Source organism: Seriola aureovittata, chromosome 5 (assembly GCF_021018895.1).
Source record: "Seriola aureovittata isolate HTS-2021-v1 ecotype China chromosome 5, ASM2101889v1, whole genome shotgun sequence".
Taxonomy (NCBI): domain Eukaryota; kingdom Metazoa; phylum Chordata; class Actinopteri; order Carangiformes; family Carangidae; genus Seriola; species Seriola aureovittata.
The window spans coordinates 30,052,356-30,072,337 of NC_079368.1; the positions used below are offsets into that span (position 1 = coordinate 30,052,356).

Below are 19,982 nucleotides of genomic sequence, written 5' to 3' on the forward strand. Positions count from 1 at the left end.
ATTAATCTTATCTATTTACAGAGGTGGACAGTAACTAAGTGCATTTACTTCAGTTCTGTACTTTTCATGTATCTGTTCTTTACTCGAGTTTATTTATTTGAAACTTGTGACTTTTCCTCCTCTGCACTTTAAGACAAATATTGTTCTTTTGACTCCACTACATTTCTATGAAGGGCTGAAGTCACTCAGTCATCAGTCACTCAGTCATCAGTCAGTTGTTTCAGAGAAAGAAAGGTGCTTTTGATTACTTCAGTATTCATAAAATCAAGTACCCCAGTACTTTAACTGCCGGATCCGTGCTCCGACTGTGGAGCTGCATCTTCTTCCTGTCGTCTGATGTTGTTTCTGCTCAGAGTGAATCTTTCTTTTCTAACTGGATCTGATGTTGTCAAATTAAAACGTTTAGTTTAATGAGACTTTAGAGCAACAGAATCTAACGAGACACACACACGTCTGCGCAGCTATCCTTGTTAGGATGTTGCAATGACTTCCATTCATTGTGGACAGACGAGTCTAACCAGGACCTCAGACATTCTGCCTCATTTTGTTCTCCATTAGGACACACACACACACACACACACACACACACACACACACACACACACACACACACACACACACACACACACACACACACACACACACACACACACACACACACACACACACAAAGAGACCATATGGTGTCTAAACATTGGGTACTTGACATCTTTTTTGCATTGCTGCTTTTATTTTGGAAGCTGCTGCTCGACCCTCTTGACCTCCAACACACACACACACACACACACACACACACACACACACACACAACACACACACACACACACACACACACACACACACTGGTGAATGGTTTGAGAGGGTTTTAAGTGAGGTTACTGAGGGTTCTCTCAGCCGTTTCCTGCAGATTTAGACGTGAACAGAAGTGAATCCTCAGCTCTACCTTCAGTTTAATTCTCTGAATGGATGAAAACACTGATGATATTTTAGCAGGGCCTTTCCAGTTCAGCTTCTTTCATCATTAAAAACACTAATTCAGTTTTATTTTGAAGCAGTTCAGGGATAAATTGATGAATTAGTGAATTTTATTTTTGTGAGGTGAAGCAGCAGCTGAGTCACAATATATTATCAATATGATTAATCAATATGCATTTGTCGGCTCTCCTCCAATCACAGAGCAGACCTCATGTCTCCACTGTGTCTCTTTATCTGGATCCACTAGTCTAACGTTTATTTTTATTTTTGTGACACTTTTACTCTGAAGGACGGCTTCCTGTTGGAGAGGAAGCTGTGATGACGCTGCTTGTGATAACTTGACATAAAACTCAATCTCAGCTACACCTTGTTATTTTAGTAGAGACTTTGGTGTATAAGATGATAAACCCTGAGCTGCAGGCTACAAGCCAGACGGACTGTGGCTCATTTCATGAAAGACAGGAACACCAAGTCTCACGGTTTCTACATGTGAATCCTCACGTTAACTTGAAAGATCCAAATGGAAGAAAGATGCATCATCTACTCCTCAGAGGAAACCAGAGTCTGTAACTGTGTCCAAGTCCAAGCTCAACTGTCAACGTGTTCAACACGTCGCTGGTCTCTGAACAGAGGAAGAGACATAATAATCCTACTGCCGTCTAACGATCGATAAATCAGTCCGAAACACTGACGATCAGCTCATCAGATGCTTCCTGAGGCTGGTCACTCTGGTGAGGAGCTATCGCTGCAGGAGGAGCAGCAGGAGGAGGAGGAGGAGTTCCTAACAGTGCTCTCTGCAGGAGGACTCAGTGTGTGTTGTCAAACTGTTTCTACATTAGAAAGTCAATCTGCTCTTTATCAACGAGTTGAATCTCAGTCTAGAAACACTGTGTTGAGTGAAAACTTCCTGCAGCTGCAGAGGGAAACTGATTTCTCCTCCTACCTTTGCCGATGACCAGGCCACACTTGTCAGCGGGGATGGTGTAGGTCACTTCCTGTAGGGGACCAGGAGAGCCCATAGTCCAATCACCACGACCTCTGACCCTGCCGCCCCGCAGGGCCGAGCCGAAACCGTCACGCTCCTGCAACAACAGAGGAATGACAGCGGTTCATAGTGAAGGTCATCTGTGTGTGTGTGTGTGTGTGTGTGTGTGTGTGTGTGTGTGTGTATTACCTGTGCAGTCTGGATGAGCTCATTGATGAGGTGGACTGCGTGCTGACAGCGGTCTGGCTGTCCTATCACCATGGCAACACGCTCTGGACTGATGCCATCATCTGGATGACAGAGAGACCAATAATTTTAACTGAATTAACAAACACATTCATCGATTTTAAACTGGATTACACTGCGAACTGGATCTAATATATAAACAGACCTGCTTTGATCTGGATTAAACTGGACTAAACTGACCAGAGTTAATCTAGATTACAGTGTAATCTGCTGCTGTAGACAGGTTTCAGACTAGATCACATTTAAACTGTTTCAAAATGGATTAATCTGGTATAAATAGATCAATTTTAATCTGGATTATGATGGTGACACACAACAGTTTTAATCAGCAGTTTAAAACTGGTGTAAACTAGATTACATTATACAGAATAAACAGACCTGCTCTAATTTGGCTCATACAGATGTCACCGGACTGTTTTAATCTGGATCACACCGGTGTAAACAGACTGACCTTAACTGTATACTTGATCTGTGGTAAAACAAGATTTAAACCAGATTATACTGGTGTACACCAACGTCTAAAACTGAATTATATTGGTGGAATAACACCAGTTTTATTCTGGATCAACCTGGTATACAGAAACCATTTCTAATCTGGATTAGACTGGTGTAAAGAGACAGATTTTAATATGGATTATACTAGTAGTATACTAGATTTAAACTGGATTATACTGATGTTAACAGACCTGTTTGAAGTGGATTATGTTGGTGTAAACAGACTAGATTTCAACCTGATTTTAGTGGCTCAAGCAGACCAGCATTACATGGATGTACTGTTGTAAACTGGACTGTACTGGTGTAGTAGAGTGGTTCTTAACTGGAATATAATGAGGTAAATGGTTTAAACTGGATTATTCTGGTGTAAACAGAGCTGCTTTAATATGGATTATATTAGTTTGAGCAGACTAGTTTTGAACTGGATAAACAGACCTGCTTTAAACTGGATTCGGACTCCCGCATCGTTCTGGATCTTCTTGATCATTTCTCCATTTCTGCCGATCACGATACCAACAGCAAACCTGGGAACTGGAACCTGGAGAAAGACAGGAAGAACCTTCTAATACTGATATAGTGGATCTTACAGTGTGTGTGTGTGTGTGTGTGTGTGTGTGTGTGTGTGTGTGTGTTTGTCTCGTACGTCCAGGCTGGTTCCTCCCAGTCGGGCGCTGAAGTCGTTGCGTCCAGACCTGAAATCTCCGTCCTTCTCCCTGATCACCTCCAACACCAGCTCCCTGGCTGCCTGCAGGAGGGACAGAGTCACGTCACATGCTGTGTGTTGGACTGTGTGTGTTGGACTGTGTGTGTTGGACTGTGTGTGTTGGACTGTGTGTGTTTGTGCGTAACTTGTGTGTGTTTGAAGACGGGACGACAAAATGTTCCCGCCCAACACATTCTGTGTTTTTCTTCCGAAACCGACAGTGAACGTCTCCGCTAACAGAACTGTGATGTGTCAGACTCCTCTGAGCCTTAGAGCTCCACACCAAATGTGGATTAATCCGCCACTGAAAATAGTCCCCAACAAAGTCCGTACTTCCTCCGGTTTGATAGACACCACAGTGATCAGCTGTTTCAGGAAACGACTGAGACTTTGAAATGAAACTTTATATTTCATATAAAGAAAACACAAAGAACTTAATAACTAGAATCTCCTCCTCCTCCACTCAGACTACTTCCTCGTTACATCCCTGTTTATCCAGAGTCAGAGGAAATATCAAATATTTGTGTCACATTTTGTCATAATCCTCACTAAACACTAGTGAGGTCACACTGACCTTTGACCTTTGACCAGACCGAGTCTAATCAGTTCATCCTTTGGACCAAATAAATGTTTGTACCAAATCTGTTCCGTTAATGTGTAACTGAGATATTGTGTCCACGGGAATGAGACGTATGGACGTACAACCTGAAAATCAATATGGCGGCTCTGACTGTCACCGGCGCAGAGGAATAATAAATAAAAAAAAGCAGTATTATCAATTGAAATAGGATAACATAGATAGATGACTAAAGAGAGTAGACAGAATAAAAAGTATGAGGTTTAAGGGAAGGCTAAGCTAAAATAATAAGACTTTAGATTTCTATTAAAAGTAAGTGGCGGTTGTGTCGTCCTCAGACCTCACTGCAGAACGCTGCCTCTCATGTTTCGTTGAGCTCGAGGCTGAAGGACAGGCTCAGAGCATCTGAGGTGTCGAGTTTACCTTAACATCATATCCTATGTATTCAGGCGCGTGTCCATTCAGTGATTTGAAGACTGATAAAAGGATTTAAAATCTGCTCTAAAGGTGACAGGGAACCAGTGAGGAGACTTCAGGACAGGAGGACTGTGAGCTCTCCCTCTGGTCTTGGTCTGCTGCAGTCTGATGGTCTGCACTGGGTCGACCAGAGAGGAGAGCATCACAGTGCTCCAGCCTGCACCTCAGTAATACATCTTTTTGTGACATAACTGATGTGGGATTCAAACTCCAGCCAGGGTGTAGAAACACACCAGGATCTTATTAAAGCGGTCGGTACCTGCACTTTGTACGGGTCTCCAGAGATACGAAGAGGTTTGTCGGCTCCTGTCGGCATCGGACCGTCCTGGATCATCATCATCTTTACTCCTGCTCGCTCCTGACACACACACACACACACACACACACACACACACACACACACACACAACACACACACACACACACACACACACACACACGTTCATCAGAAGAACTTGAATAGATACTTTGCGTGTGTGCTCGCGTCACACCGCTGCGTTCTGTACCTGCAGCTGCTTGATGGTGTCTCCTCCTCGGCCAATCACCAGCCCCACCTTACTGGCAGGGATCAGCATCTCCTGCACCGAAGCGCCGCCCTCTCCATCGCTGTGGAAACCAGGGCCGTTTCTACAGCGGTCCACGATCTGGACCAGCAGCCGCTTCGCCTGCCTGTAAACACACCAACAGGTAAAAACACACATGCAGATACACACAAACACACAGGTGGAGGTGAGGAGGCGGTGAAGTGAAACCTACTCGATGCTCTCCGGAGTTCCCGTCAGAGAACACGGCCGCTCCATCAGACCGCCGCTGTCTGCACACACACATACAGAAGGTAAGTTACACAGGTGAGCCAACATCTGTCTACATCTGACATCTACTTCATGTTTCCTAACTGTTTTTAGCCTCGACTGAGAACAGCTGATCACTTTTAGAACAACAGACCAATAAGAGAAGGAGAGAGCAATTACCTTAGAGGACCTATCATGGCCATTTTTTAGTTTTCATCATTTTATTCTTGGTGCTTTAATGTTCTGAAAAGACATTTTGTTTCTTCTTCTGTGCGTCTCATACTGTTCTCTATTCACCCTCTGTGTAAAATGCTTTGTTAGAGCTCTGGGCTCTTTAAGGCTGAAGCTTGCCGGTTACTACCACCGTAACTACACGCTCCGCCGATGTTTCGCTGTAAACAAATGTTGTGGCTGTTATGGCTTCGGCTCTGAACAAGGACATGATAAGCCTGTTCCACCTTCACAAGCTGGACTGGAGCAGGAAAACAAGCGTACCCAATGTCAGGCAGCCAGAAGGAGGGTAAAGGCAGAAATGTGATGAGAAGTGCTTCCAATCAAGTCCCTTGACAGTCTGCAAAGACTTTGCGAGACAGTGCTCATAACCTAGAATAGTTTGATGAAAAACCCTTTGGAGGAATATAAATAATGGAGGAACAGACAGACAGTCGGACTCTTCAAAGGTAGGGAGTCTCCACCACTATACTCAAAATCAAATCACAGCAAATACTGATCTGATTTAGGTTGTTTGTCTTAACTGCAGTTTTGATAAAGTTCACTGAGACACAAAAACATCCTCAGTTTTTTATGTTGCCTCAAACTTCTGCACAGTTCTGTTTCTATCCACACTTCAACTGTGAGACCACAGTCAAATGTGGACGCCTTAACTCAGTCGAATAAAAGGTTAAATTCTACAGCGGATGAACAAGAGGTGAACAGGCGGTCTCACCAGCAGCGATCTGGATCTTGCAGCCGGACTCCAACTGGATCCTGGTGATCTGTTCTCCTCCTCTACCAATGACTGAAGGAGGAGGAGAGGAGAGTCATTTACAAGACATTTCATCATAATCGTAGCAAAACTTACATATAGCTCCTTTAAAATATTAAGAGTCAGATGGAAGGTTCTAGATCAGATGCTAAAGTTCTACCTCAGGTTAAAGGTTTAAGATTAGGTGGAAGGTTCTGGATCAGGTGAAAAGGTTCAAGGTTTGAAGTAGAGGTTCTAGGGTAAGCTAAAGGTTCAAATGAGAGGTTCTACTTAAATCTATAATGTTCGGGTTTGTGGAAGGTTCTAGATCAGGTGTAAATGCTTTGGATTTTGGCAACAAAAAAAGGTTTGGCATAGGTTAAAGGATCTATGTCAAGTGAAATATTTTTAGGTCAGGTGAAAGTCAGATTGATACCAGATATGGTTTGATACCAGGACCACTTTGTTGGAAAGAGCTAAAGGTTCAAGGTCAGATCTTGATTCAAATAAACATTAAAGACACAAAGACTGGATCATTGTTTTGGTCCAGACTTGTTCTCTTCATCAGCTCAGTTAAAAACCTAAATCTGACTGGACAATGAAACCCTCAGACACGGGACCAGCAGGACTGCCTGAAAGGTCAGAGGTCATACTCACTGAAGCCCACCATCCTGTCGGGGACCTTGTAATCCTCTGTGATTACCCTGCTGCAACACAAACACAAAGACACACACATTAATATCTCGGTCCCACAGTGTGTGCGTGTCAATAAGTGATTATGTTGATGTGGACTGTAGGAGGACAGATCTATAACACTTATCTACTGTTACACCCCGACACACACACTGATGTCTATTTGCAAACAAGAGTATGATGCTGAATGTCATTATCTGTGTGTATGTGTGTGTGTTTAATCAATATGAACTGCTGCTCGTACCTTTGATGCCCCATGGCTGCTAGCTGGTTACCTACTGAGAGACAGAGACACAGATTAGACATGAATGCACCTTTGACTGCAGTGCTGCTGATCTGGTGGAGCTACTGACCAAAGTGTCGCCGCAACATCAACACAGGAGAAAACAGGACGTGGTTTTATTTTGTAGCTGCAGCTGCATCCAGCTTTATTCTATATGTTTCTTATTGTCCTCAAATCTTAGGCTACATCCACACTGCTGATCTCCGTCCAGACAAACACAAAAAACTCAAAATCCTCTGAAGGATGAACAGCAGAGACAGTCGCAGCATTAAGACAGAGAATGTAAGTGAACAACAGCTGCTAGCAAAGACAACAAGGTGAGTAACACTGTCATTCATTATCATGTTGTAGTCACCACTGGTAGTCCAGGCTGATGACAGCCAAAATTTTCAGCAGAGTTTTTTTGAAAACCAAGTCATGTGGACATTCGGATTGGATTGGTTTTACAATGAAAATGTAGTAGTGTGGACGTAGCCTTAGGCCCTGTTCAAACCTCTCCACACAGGTGACCGCCTATGATCAGATCTCACTTCCCCAATTTAAACACGTACGTCATTTCTGTTAGATACTTTCTAAATTCGAAATTCATGTGTCCATTAGCTCATTGTGGATAATTATAACAGTTAACGATAAATAAACAATAATAATCAAATTAGTCCGCTTCCTTTGGCTGAAGTGTTGTGTAGCCTGATGTCAGTGGAACAAAGGATCTCCTGAACCTCTCTGTTCTGCAGAATCATAAATGCACTGTTTTTGTTTTTAACCGGTGGGAGGCAGCGTGCACTTCCTGTGCCTGGTCTGACAGAAATTAAAAGAAGCGACCAAAACAATAAAAGACTGCTGCTGTGTCTCATGAACTTCCGAATTCAAACTTGCTATTTTCATTGCATGTGCGTTCACACTGACAACAACAAAAGGAAATCTGTGGCTTTTGTCTCTACTGTAACAGCCACCAGACCTGAGAGGACATTATGGACGTGTGCAACAAGTCAAGACTGGTGGACGTTGTCTTTGTATCATTCACTGATGAACAAGGGCTAATTAATCTTTGCATATAACATTACACATTTGATTTGATATATAACTGCAGCCGCTGCTAAACAAAGGAGGTAAACATTTGTGCACGGCCACACAACTGGAGAAGAAGACCGCGGTGACAATTTGGATCCTCGCATCAGATACAGACTTCAAAACATCGTGTGAATTGTTTTGTGTTGGCTCATAAACTGTGTCCAACCTGCAGGTGACACATCAGTGGGAACTCCTAAAACAGTGTCGGAACCAACCTTGTAAAAAATATTAGATTTCCATTGTAGAAAGAAGGTCAGGAGAGTGTTCAGCTGCTGGATGAGTCAAACATTTGGATTTCAGATTTGATTTTTAAAATATCTTTATTACTTTATTATTTGTTCTATGGTTAAATCTCAGGTGTTCTGAGAAGAAATGGGTGAGTGAAATACGTGAGAACATGAAAGTGATTACACTAATGAACACGTAGTTTTATTTTCACGCTCTTTGAAAGTGTAGATGAATAGGTTTTTGCTTCATTACACTATCAACTGCTTAAGTGCATCAAGAATGCATCTTGGATGAAATCACATTTAAAGTAATAAAAAGTGTTTTTTACATGCAGCTGTTTTTCCTTCTAAACCAACTGAAAGCTGCTAATCAGCTTCAATGGTTCAGTTTTTAAGTTTTAAAATCAAAAGAATGGGGCGTATTAAAACATATTCAGGCGCTAAAGCGTTGTGTGTTAGAAGGATAGTGGCAGTGATGGGGGGTGGAGGCTTGGGGGTAATCTTATTTCTGTGATAAGGTGATCTTAATTAGTCAACACAAAAGTGACAACAGCCGGGAGACTTGTCATTCAGTTCAGGGTCAATGCTTCCAGGGAAGTAGATGCACTGGTATTGTTCAAATGTCCCATATTTAGAAAGTATTCAATTAAACACATTTAAATGTTTATTTCATTTAAAGCTGCCCTGTGAGGGTTTGTCTCACTCTACATGTTGGTAATAAGTCGGATTCATAGATGATCCTTTAGATACAAGGAAATATTAGGAAGCTGTCAGGCTGCTTTTACTGAAGTGAAACTGCTCATGTTTACAGTGAGCAGGTTCAACACCTTCAGAGCCCAGACTGAATGTGGAGGTTTCCACACATTTGGATATAAACAATTTTTCACTTTGTTTAGAGCTTTCAGTCTCAGAGACCTTGAGAGTCGCTCCGATGAAGTTCTAAATAGAGTGAAACACAACATTGGTCCAACTGTGAGGAAATGTTTCCTTATATGTTTGCTTTGTTTCGGTGAGCAAGGATTTCATGCGACAACATCAGGTCTCAGATAAAACGTTTGAAACATTTGAATTTGATGACACGCCTAAATTAAACTCGTTGGTGGTTTGTACGCTTTCTGCACTTGTGTGTCTCGTCACTGCCAGAGATTCTCAGTCAGTTCAAGACATCCTAGGACAGGTTAAAGGTTCTTGATCCTGTGGGAGGTTCTTTGTAAGATAAAAAGATTCAAGGTTAGGTGAAACGTTCCAGCTAAGGCGAGAAACTCAGTTAAAGGTTCTCCTCAGCTACAAGGTTCTAGGTCATGTGGAAGGGTTTAGCCCAGGCTAAAGGTTGTAGGTCAGAGGAAAAGGTTCAAGGAGATTCCGGGTAAGGTGAACAGGTTCTAAGTAAAGTGAAAAGGTTGTAGTTCAGATTAAAGGTTCTAGATCATGAGTAAAGCTTTAAGAACCAATGGAAGGTTATAACTTAAGTTAATGGTCAGAGTCAGGTCAAAGGTTCTTGATCCTGTGGGAGGTTCTTTGTAAGATAAAAAGATTCAAGGTTAGGTGAAACGTTCCAGCTAAGGCGAGAAGCTCAGTTAAAGGTTCTCCTCAGCTACAAGGTTCTAGGTCATGTGGAAGGGTTTAGCCCAGGCTAAAGGTTGTAGGTCAGATGAAAGGTTCCATGAGGTTCCTGATTAGGTGAATAGGTTCTAGGTAACGTGAAAAAGTTCCCGCTCAGTTTAAAGGTTTCAGATTATGTGTAAAGCTGCAAGGACAGGTGGAAGGTTATAACTTAAGTTCATGGTTCTAGTTATATAGAAGGTTCCAAGTCAGGCAGCAGGATCCAGGTCAGGTAGAAGATTCTATGTTAGGTGGTCGGTTCTGGCCTAGTAGAAGGTTCTGGACCAGCTGGTAGATAGTTGGGTGAAAAGGTTCTAGTTCAGGTGAAATATTGTGGCTCAAGTAAAAACATTAAAGTTCCTCACCTCCGTCCTCTCCTGGTCGTTTCTGGCCAGGGTAGTACAGCGAAGGCTCGACACTTCCTGAGGAGCTGTTGAGGTGGGACATGGCTTCACCACCCATCTTACCCACCATCTGAAACACAGACAGAAAAACAGCTGTCAACACCCGGATGTTCGAACAAACTGGATAAGGAGCTCAGTACCAACCCAGCAGAAACATAGTATGACGCAGTAGCAACAGAGATTTCATTGGTGGGACAATGTCTGTCTTTTTTATGATTTTATGATGAGATTCTGGCAAACTAAAAAACAGCTTCTATGGTAAAATCGAGTATACCGTCAATACCGAACCGGTTTGAACATTTTTACACCAGCCCAACCCTACCTGAAGAAATAAGACAACAAAGACAACAGATTGAGTCCCAAGTCAAGAACAACCTGCCCCAAATCAAGTCCTAGGTTGACACAAATGAGATCTAAGTCAAGTCCTCAGTCATGACCAGTGAGTCTGAAGTAAAGTCTCAAAGTCAAGTTCCACAATACGACCAACAAGTCTTAAGTGAAATCCCCAAAGTTGAAACTAACAAGTCTAAGGTCAAGTGCCAAGTTCTTAATCCAAAGTGACCATAGTGAAGTCGAGATTAACAAGTCTGAAAGTCCCAAGTCAAATCCATAGTTGAGACTATCAAATCAAGACCAGGTTCTAAGTCCCTAGGTCGGGTTCCAAGTCAAGACGGAAAGTACAAAGTCAAATCCCAAAGAGACCAGCAAGTCTGAAATCAAGCACCAAGTAAAGACTAACAAGTCCCAATTCATGCTCCAAGCTGAGGCCAACGAGTCTGAAGCCCTCAGATGAAACCAACAGGACTAGAGTCTAATCCCAAACCTTGACCAACTGAGCCTAGATTCAAGTAGCACGATTACCAAGTCCGAGGTCAAAGCCAATATTTCTTAAGTCAAGTCCCACATCAAGACTTATACGACCAGAATCAAGTCCCAAGTCAAGCCCGACTCCTAGACTTTGTGTTTAGAGTGTTAAACTGATCCTGCACCTTTACAGAATTTTATGTTTTATAATAAAATAAATAAATGACATAAATATTAACACATTCTAAAATATATTTTCAGTCCAAGTCATGTGACTGGAGCCATTTGACCTGAATTCACTATGAAAACAAAAGTGAAAGATGAGTTTTGTAATGTGTGTGATTAAGTAAACAACAAAACCTAACAGGAGGATGTTCAGAGTGCAGCAGGTCTATCCGTCAGGACGACTCAGAGGACAGTTAGTGTCAGAGGTTTGTGTTGTTGATGTTCCAGCAGAGCTCAGTTCAGTCTAAACAAACTGCTGTCGGGGTGTTTCTTCCTCCCTCCTTGTTCTTTAACAGGAACCTTCCTAATAAGGTTCCTTATTTGGCTGCAGAACTCTGCACAGTCGTGTCGGAGCAAGCAGCTGCTGCAGATTCAGCCTGATAGATACGTTTCATAACTTCATGACTAATAAATACAAACAAACGTTCAGTGTTTAACTGTGTTTTCTCTGAATGACACATAAAATACACAGTGTTTAGCAAAATGGATACAACCTGTGTTATGGTAGAAATAATGTTATGTTGTAATATTATTGATTACTCTGCAGGTTATTTTCTCAATTAATTGCTGAATTGTTGGCTGTTGTAATTTTATTATAGTTTTCCAGAGCTGAAGGTGAGGTCATTCATTAATTATCATATATGACAAACTAGAATCACGTCCTCCTCCACTCAGACTAGTTCCAGGTCACTTCCTGTTTATCCAGAGTCAGGGAAATATTAAATATGAACCATTTATGTGAAATTTTGTCATAATTGCTGTGAAGTCTCGAGTTACAGTTAAAGAGTGTTTCGTAACGTCACATTGATCTTAACCTTTGACCTTTAGCCACCAAAATCTAATCAGTTCATCCTTGAGTCCAAGTGAATGTTTCTACCAAATGTGAAATAGTTCCTTCAAAGCGTCACTGAGATATCGTGTCCACAAGAATGAGGTGGACGGACGGACGGAAGTGGAACTAGTTTTCCTTGAAAACGAAATTGACGATTAATCAATTGTCAAAAGTGTTGCCAATTGACTGACCGACAACACAGACTCATGTTTTTAGGTGGATTTTACTGTGAAGGTCCAGGACTCTGACGTCAGAGTGAACAGCTTGTTCACAGCTATTAGCTTTTAGCTGCAAGCTGACCTCACCTTGACTGAAGAGCACACTTCAAAACACTGCCAACACACACACACACACACACACACACACACACACACACACACACAGGTAACCTTGAATGTCTTCATGATAAACACAAGCAGAGAAAAGAGCAGCAGTGAACCCAGTGAAGATACCTGCTGCCCTAAACACACACACGACTGCTGCACCTATTTTGATCAATATTGATATCCTGATTATTTAACAAGATCAGTCATTGACTCATATATATATATATAAATAAAACTATCTTGATAATCGATTAATCATTTGAACTCAAAAACATGTCAGATTTCTCAGTAAACCGAGGACGTCAGCTTGGGTTCTGGGAAGCTGATGGACATTTTTTTCCACTATTTATTGACATTTCATCGACCAAGTGATTAAGCAATCAATCAAACTAAATAATTATCAGATTAATCAATAATTAAAATAGTCACTAGTTGAAATCATGCGCATCCTGATGAGTCACAAATGAAAGGAAACACCTGAATAAATGAGCTGCAGATGCTTCAACACAGGTAGTACAGTGGAGCAGTTGACATCCCATCATGCACTGGGGCAGATATGAAAATACCGATGAGGTCCAGTTGATCCTGTTTCTGTATCAAGAGGAAAATGACCTTTGTGACTCAGAAAGAGAGGTCAGAGATGCTCAGCAGGTGTTTCCATAGCAACAGAGACCAAAGTGACATCTGCATTCAGATCTATGGGATGGACGTTAGTGAACAGGGTCAGACACCTGGACGTGATCAGACAGGATCTTTCAGAGCGACACAGGTGGTGAAACTACAGTGGTGCTTCACTTTAAATGTTGCTGCAGCAAGGAATTGTGGGACGTCATTTTCTCCTTTCCTTTGGTAAAGGAAGCTCCAGGGTTTCCTCTGCTGAAGGAGACAAGTCCTCCGCTCTGATCATGGCTGCCGCTAAGACACTTAATTTCACTCAGTTAGGAACTACTTTTCGACCGCAGCACAGCTTTCAATGCTCTCTGTGTTTGTGCTGTAGTGGACACAAAATTACAGACTTTATTATCGTGTGAATATTCAGCAGCTCTCACTGCTGTCTGATGAGACGTGACGTCCTGCTGATCAAATATTACACAACAGCAACAGCTGTAACAAGCTACAGCTAGCGCCGCTGCTTTAGCTACCATTACTGTGTATCAGCATCAGGGTTTTTAATTCCCCAGGAGCCTGATAGAGATTCAAATGTCTGTTTATTCCTCCACGCCGGCGACAGTCAGAGCAGCAGCCATTTTGTTTTCAGGTTGTCCGCCTGTCTCATTTCATCTCAGTAACATCTTGACAGAACTTTTTTAAATTTGGCTCAAACATTCAACTGGACTCGAGGACGAACTGGTTAGATTTTGGTGGCTAAAGGTCAAAGGTCAAGGTCAATGAGACCCTGGAGCCATTACTCAAGACAATTGATTCTACTTTCAGAGGCGGCAATAACACAGAGTTACAAACAATGTCAAACAGGTAATAAACAAAATACGCCACAAAAAGATCCAGGACATAATGCCACCTAATTACATGTAGCTCATCTCTGTGTCCCTGCCCGTACAATCACAAAGAGACAAAACAACCACAAAGAGACAAAACGACCACAAAGAGACAAAACGACCACAAAGAGACAAATTACCACAAAGAGACAAATTACCACAAAGAGACAAAACAACCACAAAGAGACATAACGACCACAAAGAGACAAAACGACCAAGAGACAAATTACCACAAAGACAAAAAATTACCACAAAGTGACAAAACGACCACAAAGAGACAAAATGACCACAAAGAGACAAAACGACCACAAAGAGACAAAATGACCACAAAGAGACAAAACGACCACAAAGAGACAAAACGACCAAGAAGAGACAAATTACCACAAAGAGACAAAACAACCACAAAGAGACAAAACGACCACAAAGAGACAAAACGACCAAGAAGAGACAAATTACCACAAAGAGACAAAACAACCACAAAGAGACAAAACGACCACAAAGAGACAAAACGACCAAGAAGAGACAAATTACCACAAAGAGACAAAACGACCACAAAGAGACAAAACAACCACAAATAGACAAAACGACCAAGAAGAGACAAATTACCACAAAGAGACAAAATGACTACAAAGAGACAAATTACCACAAAGACAAAAAATGACCACAAAGAGACAAAATGACCACAGAAAGACAAATTACCACAAAGACACAAATTACCACAAAAAGACAAAACGACCAAGAAGAGACAAATCGACCACAAAGAGACAAAACAACCACAAAGAGACAAATTACTACAAAGAGACAAAACAACCACAAAGAGACAAAGAAACCCTAAAGAGACAAAATGACCACAAAGAGATAAAACTACCACAAAGAGACAAATTACCACGAAGAGACAAAATTACCACAAAGAGACAAAATTACCACAAAGAGACAAAACGACCACAAAGAGACAAAATCACAACAAAGAGACGGAGAAACAAAACGACCACAAAGAGACAAAACTAATACAAAGAGACACGACAACAAAAAAGACAAATCTACCACAAAGACACAAAAAGAACACAAGAGAAAAAATGACCACAAAGAGACAAATTACTACAAAGAGACAAATTACCACAAAGAGACAAAACGACCAAGAAGAGACAAAATGACCACAAGGACAAAAAATGACCACAAAGACAAAAAATGACCACAAAGAGACAAATTGACCACAAAGAGACAAAACGACAATAAAGAGACAAAACGACCACAAAGAGACAAAATTTCCACAAAGAGACAAAGAAACAAAACGACCACAAAGAGACAAAACTAACACAAAGAGACAAAGAAACAAAACGACCACAAAGAGACAAAACTAACACAAAGAGACAAAGAAACAAAACGACCACAAAGAGACAATACTAACACAAAGAGACAAAGAAACAAAACGACCACAAAGAGACAAAACTAACACAAAGAGACAAAGAAACAAAACGACCACAAAGAGACAATACTAACACAAAGAGACACGACAACAAAAAAGACAAATCTACCACAAAGACACAAAAAGACCACAAGAGTAAAAATGACCAGAGAGACAAATTACTACAAAGAGACAAAACAACCACAAAGAGACAAAGAAACCCTAAAGAGACAAAATGACCACAAAGAGATAAAACGACCACAAAGAGACAAATTACCACAAAGAGAAAAAATAACCACAAAGAGACAAAATTACCACAAAGAGACAAATTACCACAAAGAGACAAATGGCCACAAAGAGACAAAATGACAATAAAGAGACAAAACGACCACAAAGAGACAAAATTACCACAAAGAGAAAAAACAACCGCAAAGAGACAAAGAAACAAAACGACCACAATGAGACACGACAACAAAAAAGACAAAATGACAATAAAGAGACAAAACTACCACAAAGAGACAAAAAGACCACAAGAGACAAAACTACCACAAAGAGACAAAAAGACCACAAGAGACAAAACGACCACAAAGAGACAAATCGAACAAAAAGAGACAAAACTACCACAAAGAGACAAAAAGACCACAAGAGACAAAACTACCACAAAGAGACAAAAAGACCACAAGAGACAAAAAGACCACAAGAGACAAAACGACCACAAAGAGACAAATCGAACAAAAAGAGACAAAACGACCACAAAGAGACAAAACGACCACAAAGAGACAAAACGACCACAAAGAGACAAAACGACCACAAACAGACATTTTGTGTGTCTTTCCGTCTACTATGTAGGAAGGGGGGGGCATGTCTGGACTCAGGGAGCAGACAACTGGTGGATTAACCAATTAAAACATAAATAATTTAAGTTTTTTAACACTTGGATGAACGAGTGTCTCCTGAGGGTGAGAGTTAAACTCTTCTGTCAGCAGCAGGACAGAAAACATGTTGAGACCTTTGTCAATTACATTTAACATGTTTTGATGGTTTCTAAGGTCTTTTTTTTTTTAAAGGGATGTGAATTCAGTAATTTCAGACTTTTAAAAGGAGTTTAATCCAGTTTTAAATAATGACCAGTTTCTTCAAAGCGTCACACATACACCTGAACTGAACATGATATTAACTGAGTGACAGAGAACGAGCGCCCCTATCAACGCCCACTGTACACGCCGTCACAACTTTCATAAATAAAATTCATCTTTGTCGGATTCACTGGTGCCAGTTTGTCAAATGTGAGTATTTGTTGTTTTCTCTCCGAAAGTGAACTCACGATATTTGTGTTTCAGACAAAACAAGACGTTTGAGTGTAAACTTAAATAATGAGGCATTTTTCACTATAATTTATTCACTGAACAATCAGTGGATAATTAAAGAAAAATAACTGTCAGATGTTTTTATGATGAAATAAATCCTTGGTTTCAGCCTCACAGTTCACCTGGGACAGAATAATACGACCTTACCTGAGGTTTTCTGTCTGCTAACGACTCAACACAGAAAAAAATTCAAACAAAGTTGTGATAAGACACAACTCTCGGCAAACGACCACAATATGAACTAAAACTGTCCAGGTCTTAAAACCAGTCCTTCTACAACACCAGGACCACAGGGTGGAGAACAAGTTTCTGACAACCGTACGATTAATCACATAATTTGGACAGAACCTGCGAGGAGGAACCTGGGGCGGCTGCCCACGGCGCCCGGCTGTTGATCCAGTCTTGTTTGCATGAAACAAACTTCAGCACCGAGATGGATCCAGTTTATCAGAGAGTGTGTGCACAGGAACATGCTGCTGGTTCCCCCACACACACACACACACACACACACACACACACACACACACACACACACACACACACACACACACACACACACTGAAGTGGTTCAATGTCCTGACTGTCTGTCTGTCTGACTGACTGTCTGTCTGTCTATAGGAAGCAGACACACCTCCCCTCGCTGTATATGGTTCTGAGGCTGTTGCATAACGCCAGCCTACTTTCTAACCAACTTACAGTAAACAGCAGCCTATAAGGGAAGGGAAGGGGAGGGGAGGGGAGGGGGTGGCGGAGGGGGGGTCCAACTCTCATATTAACTGCTGCAAAGCGGATGAGACTTTAACACAGTGTGAACGCACTCATTTCAGTGAACCCCCCCGGCCCGTAGAGGACAGTTAGTGGCTGATTAAAGTCCTCACCGTTTCCACCGTGTTTCTGTCCCGCAGCCCAACAGGTTGTCTGTCTGCTGCCTCAGTGACACGTGTGGCCAAACTTCTGTCCTGCTCCCACCCCTCCACCCCCCACCCAACCCCGGTCCCACTGCGCTCCCTCCGGGTGACAGCTCCACAAAGTGCCCCTAAACTAACTCCCGGATCGTGTCAGCCCGGACAAAGTGTGCAAAACCGGCCACAAGTCCAACTCCGAACAGCTTTCCGAGCTAGTTAGCATGCTAGTGTGTTTGTGAGTGTGTGTTGACGGAGCATAAGTTCGGAGCAGCAGCAGCACAACACGGGAGAAATCGAATAAAAGTGCTTTGGCTCGATCTAAACGGCCCGGTTCGGCCCGGAACGAGTGTGTGCTGAGCCCCAGTGGATTGTTACCTGCCGGGCCCTCTGTAAAACATCGGCCAGGCCGTCTGACTTCAGCCCCGGCTGGTTCATCGAGGCCTGTCCCTGCACCAGCTCCGCCATCATAGCGCCACTAGCTAGCCGTTAGCCGTTAGCTGTTAGCCGGATTAGCTCGGGCTGCTAGCTGAGCTGAAGCTGCCGTCAGAGAGCGCATAGAGGCAGGAGGTCTCACTCTTAGGGCTTTTTCAGGAACCACAAGGAAGTAGACCTGTTGGGAAAATACTATACCGTGTTTTTTAAAACACGAAACCATTTAGTATTCGCCGTTTATTGAACGTGTATTTTTGTTAATTGCTTCAGTTATAGGTACGTCTTTTATACGACAGCGGATAGCGGAGCTCTGTTGTTTGTATTTTTTAATTTTTATGTTGAACAAATTTTGGCCATAAAATATAAACCTTCACCAGTTCTAACAGTGAAACCATTTCTCAAAATATGAATACAAAAATAAAATAGAATAATAAATAAAAACCTGAAATCTAACCAGAAATTAAAACATATATAAATATATTGAAATTGATGCACTTCAATAACTCCATAAAACCAAAAAATGGACGATTCAAATTTCTACGAGTCGCCATGGCAACAGTCTGACATTTTTCAAAAGTTGTGAAATAGAAAGCGTGTTTATTTTTTCTAATATTATCTGAGAATTTAACGTTTATCTGCCTGTATTTAATATCACGTGACTTTAGAGACCGGCTGTTTGAGATGTATTTGACGGTTTATTGATAAATGATAATTCATGTTTGTTTTTAGATGCTTCGGCAACATTGTTTTTTTTTTTTTCTAAAACGTTCATACCAATAAAGCACCTTTGAATTAGAATTTGTTTTGAGATGTTTTATGTTTCAACGACAGAGTGGTCGATCTCATTCGTAGAGCATCTCTTCCGCTGCTCAGCTGTTGGCAACTCGCTGCTCTGTTTCCGCTTCCGCGTTCAGTCACGTGCTTAAGCCAGCTCCACAGGTGGAGAGCAGTGTAAAGTTTGAGAAGAAGAAGAAGAAGAAGACGAAGAAGAAGAAGAAGGGTGTGATCGATCAGAGTGATTGGCTTGGTCGGAGGTTGAATCAGCTGTTGTCTGTCAGTAACTCCTCTGCGGTCACTGTGATGTTTGTCTCTGACCTCTGACCTTTGACCTGTGTAAATGTTGCTGTAGAAGATGAACTGAAAACAGTTCTGTTGTGTTTACACTGTGAACTTAAAATCAGCTGTAAAATGAAAGAATTTTGTTGTAAAAAAAAAAAAAAAAAGATTATTTCATGATCTCAGGGTCTGATGAGGAGTTCAGCTTTACTGGTGACCAGTCTTTACTAGTGGGCAGGACCAGTACACCAGTACGTCTCTGCTGCTGTGTTCTGAACCAGCTGCAGTTAAGAAGATAGCATTTAGCTTTTAGCATTTAGCTTTTAGCTTCTCAGTGATGGTTTAGTTTAAATGTCAGTACGTCTGAACCAGGGGTGTCGTGCTATTTGTTCCCATGGTGACAAGTTTAAATATATTAGTCAACTATAGCTGACCACATGATCAAATGTCGCAACTCATTTATTTACACAAAGAAGATGTCACACTGTTACCGCCGTATTTACTACATCACATGATGTCCACATCTTGTTAAATGTCTGTTTTATGTCAGACTGCTAAAAAATAAAGAAGCCATTTTTCTAAATGCGTGAGTTGCAACACGACTTTGTCAGAACCCAACACTGACGGACTTTAATGATAAT

The 19,982-nt window shown here is 41.7% G+C and overlaps 1 protein-coding gene across 7 annotated transcripts in view; it reads right to left on the bottom strand.

Annotated features, from left to right (window-relative positions):
• Positions 1 to 18,386, bottom strand: part of LOC130169706 (far upstream element-binding protein 3-like) — a 26,896-nt gene extending 8,510 nt beyond the window's left edge. For 3 of the 7 annotated variants that reach the window (XM_056376653.1, XM_056376652.1, XM_056376647.1), the window contains exons 1-12: positions 18,229 to 18,386; positions 10,455 to 10,563; positions 7,151 to 7,184; positions 6,871 to 6,920; positions 6,196 to 6,267; positions 5,215 to 5,272; positions 4,965 to 5,127; positions 4,718 to 4,816; positions 3,345 to 3,446; positions 3,137 to 3,239; positions 2,150 to 2,250; positions 1,919 to 2,057 (exon numbers count right to left, since the gene is read on the bottom strand). In XM_056376653.1, coding sequence (XP_056232628.1) covers positions 1,919 to 2,057; positions 2,150 to 2,250; positions 3,137 to 3,239; positions 3,345 to 3,446; positions 4,718 to 4,816; positions 4,965 to 5,127; positions 5,215 to 5,272; positions 6,196 to 6,267; positions 6,871 to 6,920; positions 7,151 to 7,184; positions 10,455 to 10,563; positions 18,229 to 18,321 — 1,123 coding nt within the window. In that variant the 5' untranslated portion in view covers positions 18,322 to 18,386. The remainder of the gene's footprint in view (positions 1 to 1,918; positions 2,058 to 2,149; positions 2,251 to 3,136; positions 3,240 to 3,344; positions 3,447 to 4,717; positions 4,817 to 4,964; positions 5,128 to 5,214; positions 5,273 to 6,195; positions 6,268 to 6,870; positions 6,921 to 7,150; positions 7,185 to 10,454; positions 10,564 to 18,228) is intronic. The other 4 variants (XM_056376654.1, XM_056376650.1, XM_056376651.1 and 1 more) reach the window with 3 other exon arrangements.
• Positions 18,387 to 19,982: the final 1,596 nt, after the last annotated feature.